The 16383-nt window shown below is 52.7% G+C and overlaps 1 protein-coding gene across 1 annotated transcript; it reads right to left on the bottom strand.

The window, feature by feature from the left end:
* Positions 1-653: 653 nt before the first annotated feature.
* SMIM44 (small integral membrane protein 44) lies at positions 654-16114 on the bottom strand. The gene is made up of 3 exons (XM_054073683.1): positions 15529-16114; positions 14364-15407; positions 654-4398 (listed from the first exon to the last, which is right to left on the bottom strand). The coding sequence occupies exons 2-3, from the start codon at positions 14839-14841 to the stop codon at positions 4223-4225; spliced, it is 654 nt and encodes a 217-aa protein (XP_053929658.1). The 5' UTR covers positions 14842-15407; positions 15529-16114; the 3' UTR covers positions 654-4222.
* Between the last annotated feature and the right edge of the window lie 269 nt (positions 16115-16383).

Genomic DNA, 16383 nt, shown 5'->3' with positions numbered 1-16383 from the left:
AGGACCACGAGCCAGGAGCAAGCTGAGTCTTTGGGAAAGGCCTCCTTGGGCTGGCAGCAGGCCAGGCCTTTGCTTTGGAGACTAATCCTCTGGCTTAAGACCTTCCCAGTGCTCCTTGGGAGAGCAAAACAAGTCTGCTTGGGGCCTCGTGGGTGTGTGGGTGTGGGTGGATGATGAGGATGGATTTGGCATCAGGGATGCTGGGTTACAACACAGACTGGAGTCACAGCTCTCCCCTTCCTCATCCCTGGGTGATGGGCACCCATCCTGACCCATCAGGGTCCCCAATGTGCCACCTTGTCCTCTGCATTTCCATGACCGACTGCTTGGCAGGAGTCCTCCCACTTCCCACGCAGGGACCTGGGGACACCCCTACTTCCCACGCAGGGACCTGGGGACACCCCTACTCAATGGCACCCCAGGGGTGACACCACTAGCTGCGTGTGCCCAGGAAATGTGTGCATTCCTGCTGCCGCCTCCTGCCCACCAGCACTGCTTTTGTCCCCAGTGGGGGAGGGAAAGAAAAATCTGAATTGCTCTTCTGAGAAATTAATCTGCTTTTACCGTCTTAGCACAGCCTGACCTAGAAGAACCCCCTGTTTTGGAATTTTTTTTTTCTCTTGGTTTTTTTTTAAAGGGAAAATTACAGCAAATATGTTCAAAGAGGCGGTGAGAGACACAGGTCAGACCTGCAACAGGTGGGAAAGTGGTGCAGGCAGGGTCTGAACAGTTTTAGTTAGGATTTTCTGTGCTGCCCTGTCCTGTGGGAACCCCAGGTCGAAGGGATTGGGGAGAATTATGTCTGCCATCGGCAGTAAAAGAAAAACAGTATAAGGTTGAAAGATGTATTGGGTTCCCTCCTGGCAGTGTGCAGAGTCACGGGGAATTTGGGCTGGAGAGAAGCGAAAGCTGAGCTGCTTTAGGAGAGAAATGCTGTGGCAGCAGGGTCTGCAGGGAGGCTGCCTGGCTGCGGCTGATGGCCCTGTGCTGCACAGCCACCTCTCAGGGGGATGTCAGGATATATCTCCGCTGGGGACACCGGTAGGGAAGGATGGGGAGCAGGACCAGAGGAGAATGTCCCTAAATGGGAGAGAAGCAGCTGCAGTGCCTGCTGTCCTCTCTGGACAGCTGTGGTCCTGGGTGGTGACAGGACAGGGGCTGGATGGGAGGACTGATCTGGCCACTGGAACAGGGACTGGAGGTGGAATATGCCTCTTCCAGGCACCTGCTCCCTCGCCATTACACCTTCTGCTGCCCTATTTCACATCCTTTCTCACCAGCCCCCACCCTCACCAGAGATGAAGCCTGGATGACCCAAATGCCATCCCTGGCCTTGGGGGCACAACGCAGGTAAATCAGCCACCACAGCACAAACCCAACCCTGATATAATGCCGAAGCTCAGGTCTCAGACATTACATCTGGGTATGGAGCTTTGTCAATTGTTAAAGTTCATCGACTGCTCCTGCATGGAGGGACCAGGATTGCTCTGCTCCTTCCGCACTCCCTCTCTGCCTCAGTTTCCCTCTTGTTAAAGATGTGGGTGATTAGAAAGGAAAGAACCTCTGCAGCCTCCCCTAACTCCCCCTGTTCCTGGGGACTTTCTCGTTACTGTGCTGCGAGACTGGTTCCAGCCCTGTGAGTCTTGGAGCAGAGCTCATCCATGCATATCTGTCTGTCTGTCTGTCCGTCTGTCTCCCACAGAGTGCTGCCACTGGGAACAGGGTGCAACACTCGTGGTTCTCCGGCTTCTGCAAGGGAGTTTTAAACCCAGAACCAGCCCCATCTGTGCCCGGGGAGAGAAGTGATGCTGGGAACCAAAGGGGTTTGAGGCAGTTTTGGGGCAGCAGCCCCCGTTTTGGAGGCTCAGCCCCGTGCCTCAGGGCAGAATGGTGCAGGCAGTGTGAGCAGCACGGATTACGGTTGCTATAAAAAGCACTGGCATCTCTCGCCCCTGCTCCCTAAGGCGCTTAAGAGGAGGAAAGAGGGACTTAAAGAGCAACTTCTTACACTGGAAAAGACTGGAGCAGTTGGAACAGTCTGGCACACTCATCTGTCCCTTCCCCCTGCAAAGCTCACCCAGAAAAACAACCCTCATCACCTCTTCCCACCGACCTGCTCTCTGGGTCCCTGATGTTGGATGTCCAAACGCTCATCTCCTGTTTGGAGGACGTGGGGGACAAGGAGAGGGCTGGAGTGGGGGGCACAGCCGAGCCAAGAGCTGGTGTCCTGGCACGTGAGAATAACAGATGAGGTTTCTGCACCGTTTGTATTGGGGCCCGAATAGCCCTCCCTTCCCCATCCACACAGCCTTCCTCGTCCGCCTGGTCCTGTCCTGCCAGCATGCTTCATGGTTCTTCTGAGGTTACTGGTGATGTCCTCCAAAATGCAGTCACTGGTTTCTCCCTGTCAGCCAAAAGCCACGTTCTGCCTCCAGTGTCTGGAGGTGAAACGGCTCCATGGCTTCTCTGGGCTGTCTGACAGCCCCACGGAACACCCTCAGGGCTCAGCTCAGTGTCTGGTGACATACCTAGAGATGAATTAGGGGTGAGGAAGATGCCAGATGACAGCAATGATGCAGGAATAGAGTGAGGCAAAGGAAGGTGGCAGGGGAAATCGTTGTCCTCTGCAGTTTTGTCCTGGTGTGTGGCAAGTTCCAGCAGGGTCAGTAGAGAAAACAGCTACAGCCATGGGGTCTGGCACAGCTCCAGTGCCAGCCTGGTTCTTGGTGTTGACTGGGCTCCCACCAAGCCACCCTGCTTCTCACAGAGAAGGTTGGTTGTTCCCCCTGCCATGCACAGCACTGTGCCTTCACCTGGGGCCTCAGTCCAGGGGATGGACACAGCACCAGGATCCCTCTTTGAAGCACTGCAAAAGAGGGTTTTCAAAGCAAGGTTCCTGGGTCTGGGAGGCCACCGAGGGGAGAGGGCTGAGGGCACCTCCTCACCTGCCCTTCCCAGCTTTGAGCAGCCTGGTGGGCCCTGGTGCAGGCGGCCACAGGAGGGAGCTTGGCTCCATCCTTCTCCTGCTCAGAAGGCAGTGATCTGGCGTGGGTGACAGAAACACTGACTCTGGGTATGAGCTGCTGCTTGGTGCAGGAGCTTCTCCCAGGGGTCAAACCATGGCATGTGGGACGTGAGATGTCTTGAGAAGGTGGCAAGAAACCATCTGGAGTGGAGGTGGCTGCCTCCAACCTCAGGGAAGTGTCCATTTGATTTCCAGCAGCTGGTGGTTGATAGGTGCCCAATGCAGAAGAGCCACTGAGGCCGTTTCCCAAAGCTACAGGGGGGACCAGTGGTGCCTGGCAAGTGGCATGTCCCTGTGGCAGGGACTGGTCCCTTTGAGAGCAGTATCTGTGCTGAATGTCTCACCATTCCTCCACAGCAGTGGTTGGGGGCACCTGGGTGACTCCAATGCCCGACATCTAGATGTTGAAAGGACAGGGGAGCGAGAAAGCCACCTCCCTCATACTGTACAATCTCCTGTCCCCAAGGACTGTGGACCTTACCAGTTTCCTCAGCCCACAGCGAGCTCTGGTGCTGCAGCCCCACTCCCAGGTGCTGACAGACCCAAGATCACTCCCAGCATCTCCCGTGCTATCACTGCATGTTTCCCCTCAACAGTGCCAGCGTGGGACAGGTCATCAACATTCCAGGTTGGGGTTGGCCCCTGCTGACCTTTCAGTGCCTGTTCACAGCCCCTGGCTCATTCTGCAGCCCCAGATCTGTTGCATCCTAGGTTTGTCCCCAGAAATGCAGACTCCACTATTTCCCATGCAGCCTCCTTGTCTCCTTCACCCTTTTCACCACCCCATCCCCATGCTGTGGGACAGCCGCGTGGCAAAGGACTGTCTGGCTCCTCTATGGCTGGTTTCTCTCGTTAGCTTTGTTTGGTGGGTGTATTTTGCATTTGCTTTTTTTTTTTTTTTTTTTTTTTTTTGCTATTCACAGGAAAGAAAGGGAGATTATGAACCCATGGGCAGAAGTCAGGACAGCGCTGACTAGCCCAGAAGAAAAGGTGATGCTGCCCATCCCGGCACGGTCCTTAGATGTTGGCAAAACTGAGGCGAGGAGAGCTTTGCTCCACAGTGCCGAGTGCCGGCTCTGCCCATCCCTTCTTCTTGCCTCCCAGTCCTGCCAGGTGGCCGCTGTCCCGCTGCTCCATCCCTCTGCTCCATCCCTCCGCTCCATCCCACTGCTCCATCCTGCCTGGCCACTGCGCTGGTCACGTCTGCTGTGGCAGGTGGCAAGTCTCGCTGATTGTAATGACCACGTCCTGGGGCTGATGGTCCCGACGCCGTGGTACCTCAGGCATCTCGTTCATCTCATTGACATTGTTGCTGATGCAGTTGATGTCACTTTTGTTGCTATTGTCATCCGGGCTGGGGCCAAAGATCCAATCTGGAGGAGGAAAAAGCACAAAATGAGCCCCTGGTTACCTCCAACTGTTCCCAGAATCAAAGCTGTCTGGGATATCACTGCCTCCTGCTAGATCCTACCCCTCACTCCAGCTGTTCACTCACCAGGAGGGTCCCCTGTCCACCCCTTCACTCCCCTGGTACCAAGGTCTTTGCTCTTCCCAGCTCTGGGCTGATTTTCAGGCTGCTGGTTTCTGGAATCTCTCCCAGCTTAAGCAAATGAAATCACCCTGCTAATCCCCAGAATGAAAATGAAGTGTCTCCGAAGCGAAGCGCACATCTCTCCGGCACGAGAAAGCAGTGTATTTCAGTACAGCGAGTTTTTAATGTAGGAAATGGAGGGGATAATTAAATAACAGTGTGACATCCAAATGGGGCTGGAGGCACGGCCGGAGACTGGAGTGGATCACTGGAGTGCATCACAGCCATGCCAGGGCTTCAGACCTTCCATGGACAGCTTCTGGGCTGTGGTTCTGGACACTGGAGCTCCAGAACGTGGCTCTGAGATGATGTGGCCACTCTCACAACCCTGGGGTGACTGATTCCACTCCATAACACAGTGGTCACTACTGGATGGTGGTGTCACTGAGATGTCCCCTGCAGCATGAAGGAGGACTTCCACCTGCCTTTTGGTGGAAACAGGTGCTGCCACTTCCAAAATACATATTTTTAAAGAATTTGGCTGTTGGTGTGGTGAGAGACCATGATGAGGAGGTACCATCGATGGGGAAACCGGAGCTGGGGAAACCAGGTGAGGGAAGAGATGCCTCTGGGACCAAGCAGGACCTGGCAGAGGTGGGCAGTGAATGGTCAGGACCCTTCTGTTTCAGCCCAAAATAAAGTGGAGGTGGCAGACAAAAGGACCAGCCTGGTTTAGTTGTTTCTGAGGGACTTGGCTTATTCACCAGTGGATTGTTCTCAAGAAATAACATTTCTCTCCTTTGTGGCATGGGGTATTTCAGAGCTTTTCTGTTCCTGTGGAGGATTTCAGCTGCAGCTCTTGGGTGGAAGAGGCAGGCTGCCTGGTGGAACAGGGACAGAGCAATGCAACCACAGTGAAATGTTGCCTTCTTTATGGGCTGCGGAAAAAAGTTTTGCAGCAAAACCAAGGCAAATGATGGCAAATGGTAGGGTGGGATGCCAGGGATGAAAATTTTATTTCTTGGGTCAATGGTGGTGAGGAGGAGAGATAAGAAAGGTCTGTGGTTCTCCCCGTGCTCTGTGAGTGCACTGTAAGGTGAATTTGGGGTCTTTTTTGAAAGCCTCAAAGCCTTTCCTTCTTTCTTGAAAAGAACCCAGAAGTTTTGTCATTTTTGCAATGCAATATCTGATTTTTTTCTCCACCCTAAAGTCATTTGGCCACACCATCCCCAAGGGCAGAGGTCATGGCTTTCTTGGCGATGCCTACGCTGTGGAGCCAAGGTGGGTGTCCACTCGGCTGCAAGGACTGGGCACGGAGCAGAGGGGCGGGTGCCCCACTGCCTGACACGGGGTGGTTGGATGTGGGTGCAGGCTCCAAGGAGGAGAGAGTTCCCACCACACTGCACACTAGAAACAGGTCTAGAGAGTGACTGTGTTTTCTTGTTTTCCCTTTTTTGTTCACCTCTGCTACTGTGCCAGCGGGGTCTGCCGGCTGAGCGATAGGAAGGGCAGGAAGAGAACCACCACACCCCACAACTACCGTGGTGCTGACAAGAGTGACTGTGGAACTCAGCAAAGACATGGTCCAAAGGCTTTTGAGGAGCCCCAAATCCTTCCTGAGTCCCAACCAGGACATTTAGCTTTTCTTTGCATGGTCCACAGCCCCCACCAGAGTCTGGGCTCCCTATCACAACCCTTCCCTGAGGAAATCAGCCAATCTCAGGAGGTTCGTTTAGATGTTTGGGTTTTTTCTTTTTCTTTCTTTTTCTTCCCCCCCCCCCGTTATAGTCCCCATTTTGCTCGAATTTACTGGATTTAGACCAAAGCCAAGCACTCCACCAGCTGCTTCCCAGCCCGGTCCCACAGCCCAGGCTGGGTTTACAGTGGCTGTCCCTCCGCTTTTGCCCCCAAGACCTCCCAGGCTTGTGCCAGCCCCCACGCAGCTGCTTGGCGTGAGGAGGATCCAGAAAGCAATAACAAGATTGCCTCCTACAAATACTGTTAAAGGTCTCGTCTTGTTTTCCTTGACGTCAGTGGTAAAACTCCAGTGGGAGCAGGGGCTCATTCAGCAGAAAAGAAAGGGAATAACCTGTGAAGAGGTGACAGGTGCCCAGATATCCCAGGAGCCAGTGGGTGAGGGTTGCAACGGGAAGCAAAGACCACAGTTTTGCATGCCTGTGAGCAAAGGGAGATGATATTTGGCGACCAAGCAATGAACTCTCAGGGACCTTTGCATGCTCAGAAGAAGCGAGAGACAGCCGCGGCACCACGATAAAGGCAGAAATTCAAAGGATGGGTGTTTTGGGAGAGCATTGGAGGACTCAGAAAAAGCCGTTTCTGTAGGTCACAGTGCATCATCACCAACGGGGATGTGAGTGACCAGGGCACCTGGGGAAGGCAGCTGCTGTGAGGCTGCCTCAGTCTAATTCCTGGGTAAGTGCAGGCTGGATTGTATGCTCTAATCCAAACCGCTCCTTCCCTGGGAATTATTTCTGGAGCCTGCTGGATCTAATTAGCCGGTAATCTGCAGGAAGATGTAATTAGGCTGTCATTAGAGGGTATTTACTGCGATGCCTTTATGATTTGACTGTGTAAGTAAGGAGTGAAGTAATTACACAATTACACGTTATTTGTGGCCATTTATGGCCTGTAACTTCAGCATGTTGCCATGTGCAGAAGAGGGGAGCGAAGCCCTGTGGAGCCAGAGGAGGATCTCCTGCCAGCAGGACCCTGGAGAAGCAATCATAAAAATGTCAGCGCCCTCGTCTCTCCTGCCAGCCACCACCGGCCAGCTCTGTCCCAGCCATACGTGCTCCTCCCAGCTTCTCCCTCCAGCTCCTCTCCAGCTTGCTCAGCCTGTGGATGAGAAACTGGGTCCCCCAGAGCCCCGCTGTGGGAAATCGGGGGAGGGATGAAGGGGAGGAGAGAGGCTATCTGCACGTATTTGGTCTCTATGTGATTAAACCTTGTTCTGATGTAGAAGGATCTTTGCAGGGGATGGGATACACAACCTTACATCAAGCAGAGCACGTGTTCGAGGTCTCAGATGACGTACCCTGCAGGGTGCTGCAATCAGGTGATGAAGGGAGGCGAGGGGTCAGGAGCCGAGGGATAGTGGTGACTGACTGAAGGTAGCTGAAGCCCTCAGCACCATGACAGGTATGTCCTTACATCTAGCAGGGAGTCTGCATGAACAACAGAAAATGGACACGATGGGCACTGAGAGGAAAATGAAATCCTCTTTTGGAGCAAAGACCACATTTAGGTTCGCACGTGGTCTAGCTAGAAGGCAGGCAAAACCAGGCTGGATTGGGACACCCAATGGGCCTGGAGCACCGAGGGGAGAGCTTGGGTGAGCAGAGTTCCCATGGTGCTCTCCTTGGGCGGCGGCACCTCTGGAGTCAGGACGGCCACATTTTGGAGGTAAGTGAAAGCATTGCCTGCCCCTACCGAGCCCCTGGCAGGAGCTTGTAACACATGCTGCTAAACCAGGGTATGTGTATGGGCATGTGTGTGAATGCCTCAGATAAATGAGAGGACAAAGTGACTTTGTCAGCCAGGATGGGGGAGCAGCATCCAACCCAGAGACATCTCTCCCTGCTCTCCAGGTGCTGCCACAGCTCAGTGTGCCTGCTGAGGTCTTGCAGGGTGAAAGGCAAGGTGGAAAGTGCTGAGAGGGGGTGAGATCGATATGGAGGGATTGATCCAAAGCAGCTGTGTAGAGGAGATAGCGTAGACTGGGTAAATCGGAGCTGCAGCGTAGTGTCTCTCCCTTCATTGCAGAGTGATGTGGCATAAAGTGCACCTGCACCTCTCTGGCTCTGCCTGAGTCTTTGACAGCATCCCTGGAAGCAAGACCCTTGGGATATGCTGATCCAAGACAGCAGAAAAATACCATGCTGGGCTACCCAGGTTTTGCAGCACGTTTTACCCATGCTCATACCAGTGGCATGAGGGACCATCCTCACTTGGAAACCCTTTGCAGTGCAGGCAGCGGGGAGCAGCCTCCTGCTGCCGGTGTGCATGGGCCGCAGGGATGCTCTACACTCAGTCTCATCCTGGTGGGTTGGCCATGTCCCCTGCGTTCATCGATGACAGGGTGAGATGTCCATGAGGCATTTCAGCCACTGAAAAATAAATGTCCCCAACAGAAGAGCAGAGGGAGGTGGGAGAAAAGGCTGAAATTTAAGTGCAGCCGGGTGAGTGAGATATTCACACTCCCTGCAGAGATGGAAACAAGCAACGGAAGGGGAAACATGTTAGATGAACAATCAGACTCGTGCTCTAGTTCTACTTGCTTTAAATGGAGCTGGGTGTGAAAACACCTGCTAAAAATGCCCTTTTCCCAGCAGCAGAAGAGCTCTTTGTTTAAAACAGATCCTGACCCAGCGATCGCCTTGTACCCTGCAGCAAGGCAGGACCAGCTCCAGCCACAGCATTCCTGAGGGACACAAGTTCAAGGGTATCCCCCATGCGTTTGACACGATGCAGCAGTCGCAGCTGGACACCATATCTGCCTCATTGCAGGACAGACTCTGCTTCTTCATTAGCAAAATCAGCAGATATCTTCCAGGTTTGTTCTGCTGGAAAATCTCTGCCTATGTCAGTAGTAATTTTTTAGCAAGAGATCCCTCTTTCCCCCAGATTCTCATCTTCCTAAGTTAACTTGCTGTCGGAGTTTGTTCTTCCTTCCCTGTTTTGCAGACATTTCTTAGCTTAGCCACGCTGGCTGAGTCAAAATTGTCCTGCACCCCGAGCAACACAGGACACACTGCTTTGCTGCTGGGCAGGTAAGGACAGTGTCCCCCTGCAGAGCTGTCACTGTCATGAAGGGTCTGCTGATGAAAGGGGTTGATACAGAAAAGTCATTCAACTAATCACAGTATTGTCTTAAAAATAGCTTCTCTGCACCAGTATAACCCTGGTTGAAGCCTGCATTTGATCCCAGTCCCATCCACAGGGCAGCTTTGCTGTTCCAGAGAGCAGGTCTGGGAGAGGCGATGACTCAGGTGCGGTATGTGGGAGGCAGGGATGCTGCTGGGGGTGCGCAATCGCTCTCTGCATCCTCCAGCCTTAGGCATTTGCAATGAATGCAGAACAAATACAGCCAGAGGCTGAGGACCTGTGCTTGGCCTCAGCCCGAGGAAGACCAGCACTTGCAGAGGAGCAGAAAGACATGGCCTTTGCCCAAGGAGCTTGACGCAGCTCATCGCTGGACCACGCGATGGCAGGAAAGGAAATGCAGCCATGGGATGGCTCGTCCCCAAGACCAACCTTAGTCAATCCCCCTGCTGCTTGGGCTTTGTGCTTTAGAGGTTTGGCTGTGGAAGCAGGTGTTCTAGAGTGGGGCCACCTCTGCCTGCTTTTTGCAGGATCAGACCACTGTCGCTGCTTGTCCAGCCCGCAGCTGCATGTGGGAATGGGGCATCTGTCCATTATTACAGGAGCTGGGAGTGGGATTAACCCAGTGAAAGGCATCCTATGGCAGCCACTGCTAGACATCAGTGCCCCTAAAACAGTGGCTAAGAACCCTTTAAATCACCTCCATGCATCAAACGGGTAACTGAGGCAGAGGGGCAAGTGTCAGAGGTGGGTTAGTACCAAGCTGGGGAAATGGAAGAGAACTTGATATGGTTTCTTCTTTTGCCGTAACTCTGAATCAAATGAATCATCCTCAAAACTAAACCCAAAAAGAAGGTGTAAGTCCTCTCTAATGGGCCTAGGACACTATCTGCAATTTCTGCCACAGGGTGAATTATCCTAAAAGCACTGCAGTTCTGCATGAGAGCAATTAAAAGTGGATCCCAAGTCCCTGCAGGATCACCCAGCAGCTATTTTTGGCAATGATACGTTCACACATGGTTTCTTTGCTCAAGGAGGTGATTTCCTAAAAGAAGCCTGAAATGTGGTGGGTGGAGATAAGGGTGAAAAATAAAAATACAGCTGGTGGGTCAAAACAGCAAAGAAAAGAGAAACCCTGCTCTGAAGTTGGCTTAGGGTTTTGAGCAGTCCTGAAGCCATCAACCAACAGTCCTGCTGGCACCAGCGAGCCTGCCCTGCCTTACCCCACAATGCCATGGGCCCATTCCTGAAGGAAAAGTTTCACCATGGTCTCCTCTGGAGATCAGCAATGCAGAGGAGATGTCAGCTGAACCAAGCGACACCGGCAAAGACCTCCCTGCAGAACATCAGCTCCCATGCAGACCTATATACCCTTCCCGTGTGGTTCTCACACTGGCAGCGCAATGCTTTCTTGGGGGCAGCATGCTTTGCAGTCTCCATGCCAACTGCTTTGTTTCCAGTCAAACTTTTCCCCCCCACAGACACCTTTTTTTTTTCCTCCTTTTTTTGGTATGTTCTTAAATAAGGGAATATTCAGTGAACTGCTGAGGACGGAGGAGGGAGGGCGGGCTGATTCCCAAGGATTGCAGTAATTAAGGACTTCATACGTTGGTGACAGGCTTGTCATTCGCCGAGGCAGCACTTCACTGCAGCGCCGTCTCCGGCAGCTCTCCAGTGCTCCTGAGTTAAGCCGCTTTCCAAATGCTTCGACCCAATTTGTTTTAACTGGTAGCTAGGTCTGATCTGGGCTCATGCAGGAGCCATCCTCCCACCTCAGGGGTCTCACATCCATCCCCAAACAGAGGTGCCTGATGAGTTTCGGGAAAGTCACAAACATGAGATTTTGTCAGCTCAGAGCATGCTGGGAGGGACTGGAGAGAAATTATTAAGTATTTTGGGCTCTCCTTGGCCAGATTTCTCCAGGAAGAGCTGAATACAGGCTCTTTCAGAGTGTTTTTGTCCATATCCAGGTGCTCTGAAGGATAAGGACAGACAAGATCCCTACCCCAGCCAAGGAGAACTCTACCTTCCCCCTCTCCAACAATACATCTTACCCTGTCCTTTGATAGTCTTCCATTTTTGCTTCCCCACCGGACAAAGCATCAGCATTTTTCTCCCCCCAGGGATGCCTGGAAAGACTCTAACTGAATTTTTAAGACGTGGCTGTGAGACAGGTGTCGATGTCTCAAATACCATTCACATTTGGCAGGGGAAGAGCTTGGCAGCATCCTGAGAGCCCCTCTGCCATTCCAAGGCCAGTGTTCGCTCCTCATGGTCCCTGTGACTGCACAGGGCTGGATGATGCTTTGACTCTCCCAGCCGTGTCCTACAAGCTGATATTGAGGAGTCCAAATCATCTGAGTGACTGTTTAAAACAGCAATTAACTATTCTCACTTTAATCTCCTCGAAACAGGCTCCAGCCCTTTGGCATCTTATTTCCATCTCTCTCTGTGTATCCTTCTAAATATGATTAGCATAGGAACGCTGATAGTGGAGGTTAGAGCTGCTGCTGAGTATATAAATCCAGGCATTGTGTTAAAGCACCTAATAGACCAGCTTCTTATTTACCATCTCTCAATCCCTCTGGCATGCCCCCGAAGTAATTTTATGCAAACTCATTCAAACGAAACCTTCTCTTTAAAGGCTGCTGCTTGGCAGTGTTAACAAACACGGTCTCGTCCGCTTTCCTTCCAGGACTGGCTCATTTTAAGTGAATGAATGGTGTGAAGATGGGCCAAGAGTGCTAAATAGGATGAGTTGGAGGCACCCTTTGGCACTGAGGGGTGCTGCTGGAGTTTGGGAAACGCTTTACGCTCTCACTCTGGGTGGGGCAGAAGATCACATCTGGATTTCTGACCCTAATGTGGAGAGATGCCACCTCCATCCGGGTCAGGAAGGATGATCTGACATCAGTGAGGGCATTCAGCTGAGAAAGGTCTTCTTCCAAAGTGGCAATAAGTGAGCAGACCCCAGGGCTGTCCCCGTGCCTGTGCAGCTTTGGGACATCCATGGTGCTGTGAAAGGCCGTGGAAGTCCCTTTGCAAAGGGCTTTGCAAGCAAAGGGGCACACTGCTGACCCAGTCCCACATTGGGGCAAAGCCAAGAGGTGCCCAAGGTCACCAGGGAGCATTGGTGCTGAGCTGGGCATAGCACAGCAGGGGGCACAGATATCTGCAACTGCGACTTCAGCTTCTCTTCCTGCCTGGAGAGGCACATTTATACGGATTTTGGCCCTACTTTGCAGTACTCTCTCAAGGGGTGGTTTAAAGCACAGATATCCACGTGTTGGGGACCCCATCAAATGAGGCAGGAGGTGCCTGCTCCATGGGGCCACTGCAACTGGAGCGGCTCCTACCTCGGGAGGGGCTTTTTCACCTGCTCTGAACCTGTCCTTTGAGCCTCTCAGAGAAGGAGTACGTATATTTTTAGGTGCTGTCCCTGCTGCCTACCTTTGTTGGGAAGACAACGTTAAATCAGATGAGCCGGGAGAGGTTACAGCCCAGCAAGCTGCTGATTAAGTGTTATATTTAACACTTTAAGACAGTATCTATTCCCTTTCAGCTGGGGTGAGGAAAGACTCAGCAGTAGCTCCCTGCCGTTTTCCTGGCTGAGCCTCATGCAAGACTTCAAGCACTGCTCCCTGCCAGGAGGTTCAATCCTTCTTGTCCCAAATATCTCCTCCTCAGATACCCATGTCCCAGATCCGCTGACCCATGCCCAGTTGGAACTCCCTGCCGAAGGGACTTGGCTTGCCCCATCACACGAGTGCTGCCCACCCTGCAGGCACCAGTTGGAGTTCTAGCTTCCCAGGAGCTGGCAAATAAAGGGGAATTGTGAATGAACACATGGATTTTGCTCCAAATGACTGTGATCTCCTTCTGCCACAGAAATGGAGCCTGCAGGGCTTCATCCCCAGCTGGGGGCCAGGCTTGGAGCAAGGGGTGTGCAAAGAGATTTCAGCCCCAATCCTCTGCAGACAACATTGCTCCACAGAGCTTTCAAGAGGGTTATGCACGTCTGCAGGAGCCAGGAGCTTAAATCCCACTGTGGATTCCTCCTGCTCCTTGGTCCAAGCTGGAAAACTGCGACCATCTCCCTGCAGGGGGTCCTGTCCCCCAAAAAGAATATAGTGAGGTGGCTGATAGGGCATTGGGGGCCAAAACTACCAGGGGTTCAGAAGGCAACTGGGCACGTTCACGCTCCCCAGCACCACCAGCTTTACAAATTACAGGGCAAACAGCAAGAGAACCAGTGAGGGCTTGTTGGAAGCAGCCAAGCACCTCTGCCCGCACACAGCGCCTGCAGCCAGCAGGGTGTCTGAGCTCTCGTCCCCAATGACGGGGGACCCTGTTCCACAGCAACAGGATAAAACGAAAGAGCCAAGAAGCCACTTCTCATAAAAAATACATACTCTGTGGGCTATCACCTTATAGATTTGTTGCAGCAGCCTCAGAGGCTGTGATGGTTGTTCTAGGTGCAGCACAAGGGAGACAGATTTCTGACTCGTGTCTCCTTAGGAGTTTGTGGACTCGCTGGTGTCTGCTAAATGGTTAAGCTTTGCTTTCACAATGCACTGGTGGGTTGTTATCCTGCACTCAGATATCTGTTGCCATAAAACTTTTCATTCTGGAAACCTTTAATTCAAGCTCAGCTGGAACCGGCCAATGGATTTTACAAGTGTTCGGCAGCACAGATGTATGAACGTACACATTTATACACGCACAAAATTCATTTCATTAGGAAATGGGCTAAATCTAGGGATTTTCTCTGGGAAACTGATTGACACACAGCATAGTTTGGGGACCCCAGCATATCAGATAAACTCGCATTCTTGTAAACATGAAAGGGTCATGGCTTGGTCTAAACCCCATCTAAACCAAAGGAGAGACACCAGCCACCAGCCCCAGCCTTTGCACCAGGCTCTTTTTGACCACATGCACGCAACGCGTGATGTCCACACTCACCTATAAAGTCATGAATGAGGTCCTTGATGAGATGCCCGACAATGGCGTATGCTACTGCCACCACCACCAGGGCTGCCATGAGAAGATAAAGGACAGCCTTGGGCAGAGGAATGGCGTCTCGAGGAGGGGGTTTGTACTCCTTGTAAAGCTGGTCATTGTCTGAGTATGAGTACTGGAACAAGTGGTCCAGGCCAGCTGTGAAGTTGCTGGAGTTCATGGGCTGGCTGTTGGACAGGTAGTTGTCCTGCTCAGGGTCCTGGAGGACACTTACCACTGAGCTGGTGGTGGCTTCCACTTGCTGTACCAAGTTCAAAGTCTTGTTAACGCTGGGGAGGATCTGGGAGAGGAAAGTGCTCCAATCTTTGATGGCACTAATGTTGCAAATAATCATAATTGCAATGAGGAAAGAGATCTCCAAGCCCAAGAGATTTAAAAGGGAGAGAAAGAGGCAAAAATTGCCGTGCTTACACCAAACCATGTACTGCAAACTGGGCAGAGAAGGTCTTGCTGGGGTAGGTTTCTCATTTACAAATTCTTACAAGATCTGGTAGAGTCGGTATGCTGGTCCTCACTCCTGGAAATGCCCGCAGCAAACCCCTATTGACATGAAGTTCCTTGGGAAAAAGTAGGTGCTGGAATGATTTTGAGCAATATCATTTTTGTTGCTCAGCTTTCTCTCCCTGATGCCACTCACTGAGGAAAACTGGAGACACAGGATCCTGTAGGTATTTTCAGTCATCTGGAAAAGAAAGAAAATTGCCTTTCTCCAGCTTCTTTTCACAGGCGACGGTCCTTGGAGAGACAGAATTCCCCCCTTTGCTGTCCCCCAGGCTCGGGCTGGGTAACAGCAGGTGCAAGGTGTGTGGTGTCGTGCCGTGACTCTCCCTGTAATGTTGCCCAAAGCGTCTGCAGAGGAGAAATGGGTATTCAGAACGCACAAAGTTCAGCTGCTCCCAGTGCGTGATAGAGCCGGCAGCACACAGCTCCCAGCCACATCAGCCTGCCTTTCAGCAACTTCTTTTGCCGGCATCTCCCGATCGATTCCTTTAAAAAAAAAAAGAAATCATAGTCAGAGATGACAACCACGATAGCAGTGAGCCCAGTGCCCCAGCCGGTGGTCTCCAAAGGGCAGCCCAGCCAAGGAGCGGCTATTCTCGGATTTTACCTTAAGGAGTTTTGGGAGGGAGCAGATCTGCTCGCCTGATGCTCCAGCTTGTTTCATTCAGCGCTCGGCTCCCTATGGACCTCCCCGCAAGCAGCAACTGATCCAGTGCCGCTGCCTGCCGTCTGCGTGGGGTGTGTGCATGCGTGTGTCTATGTGTGTACACTCCTCCCCGTCCTCTTCCCCTCCTGTCCCTTCACCCTAGAGCCAGGCTCGCTCTTCCCAGACGCTGTGGCTGCCGGCGCTGAGGGGCATTAGCTGCAGAGAGGTCGGCTCCACAACTCCAAAGTGTGCTGTGAAGCTGGTGGTGCGTGGGAGAGTAGGTTCAGCCTCTGCCACTGCTCCCCAGGGAGTTAATCCTTTCGATGCCGAAAGATGTGTCTTGATCCGTCTGTTGGATATTCTCTCTGAGGTGGAGAGCAGCTGGAATCTGTGTGCGTGTGGGTACATGCGTGTGCACGAGGTCACGGCTGGAGCGTCCCAGCAGCAGCCCAAGCTCAGGCAGCACTGGGGACAGGTCTGGGGTCCCCTTGAGGATGAGCCTTCAGCTCCAGCCCAGCCGCGGGAGCTGAGCGCAGCCTTTGTCTGGGAGCTGCGCTGCTGGCAGAGAGAAATCGAATCGCAGGTGCTGCCGGGAGGAGGGCGGACATCATCAATCCCATCCCTGGCATCCCAGGGGAATGATGGTCCCCATAGCCCAGCTCGCCCCCACAAGCTTCTGCCCAGCAAAGTTTTGGCATCAGTGGGTTGTCTGATTTGCAGAAAGCCCAGAGGATTTGGGGCTGAGTTCCTTCGCCATCTCCCCTCCTGGTTAGCTGTCTGAGCAAACTGGCAAGTGCCAGCCTGTCTCTGATCACC

Source organism: Cuculus canorus, chromosome 8 (genome assembly GCF_017976375.1).
Source record: "Cuculus canorus isolate bCucCan1 chromosome 8, bCucCan1.pri, whole genome shotgun sequence".
Lineage (NCBI taxonomy): Eukaryota > Metazoa > Chordata > Aves > Cuculiformes > Cuculidae > Cuculus > Cuculus canorus.
This window is presented reverse-complemented; position numbering and strand designations above follow the sequence as displayed.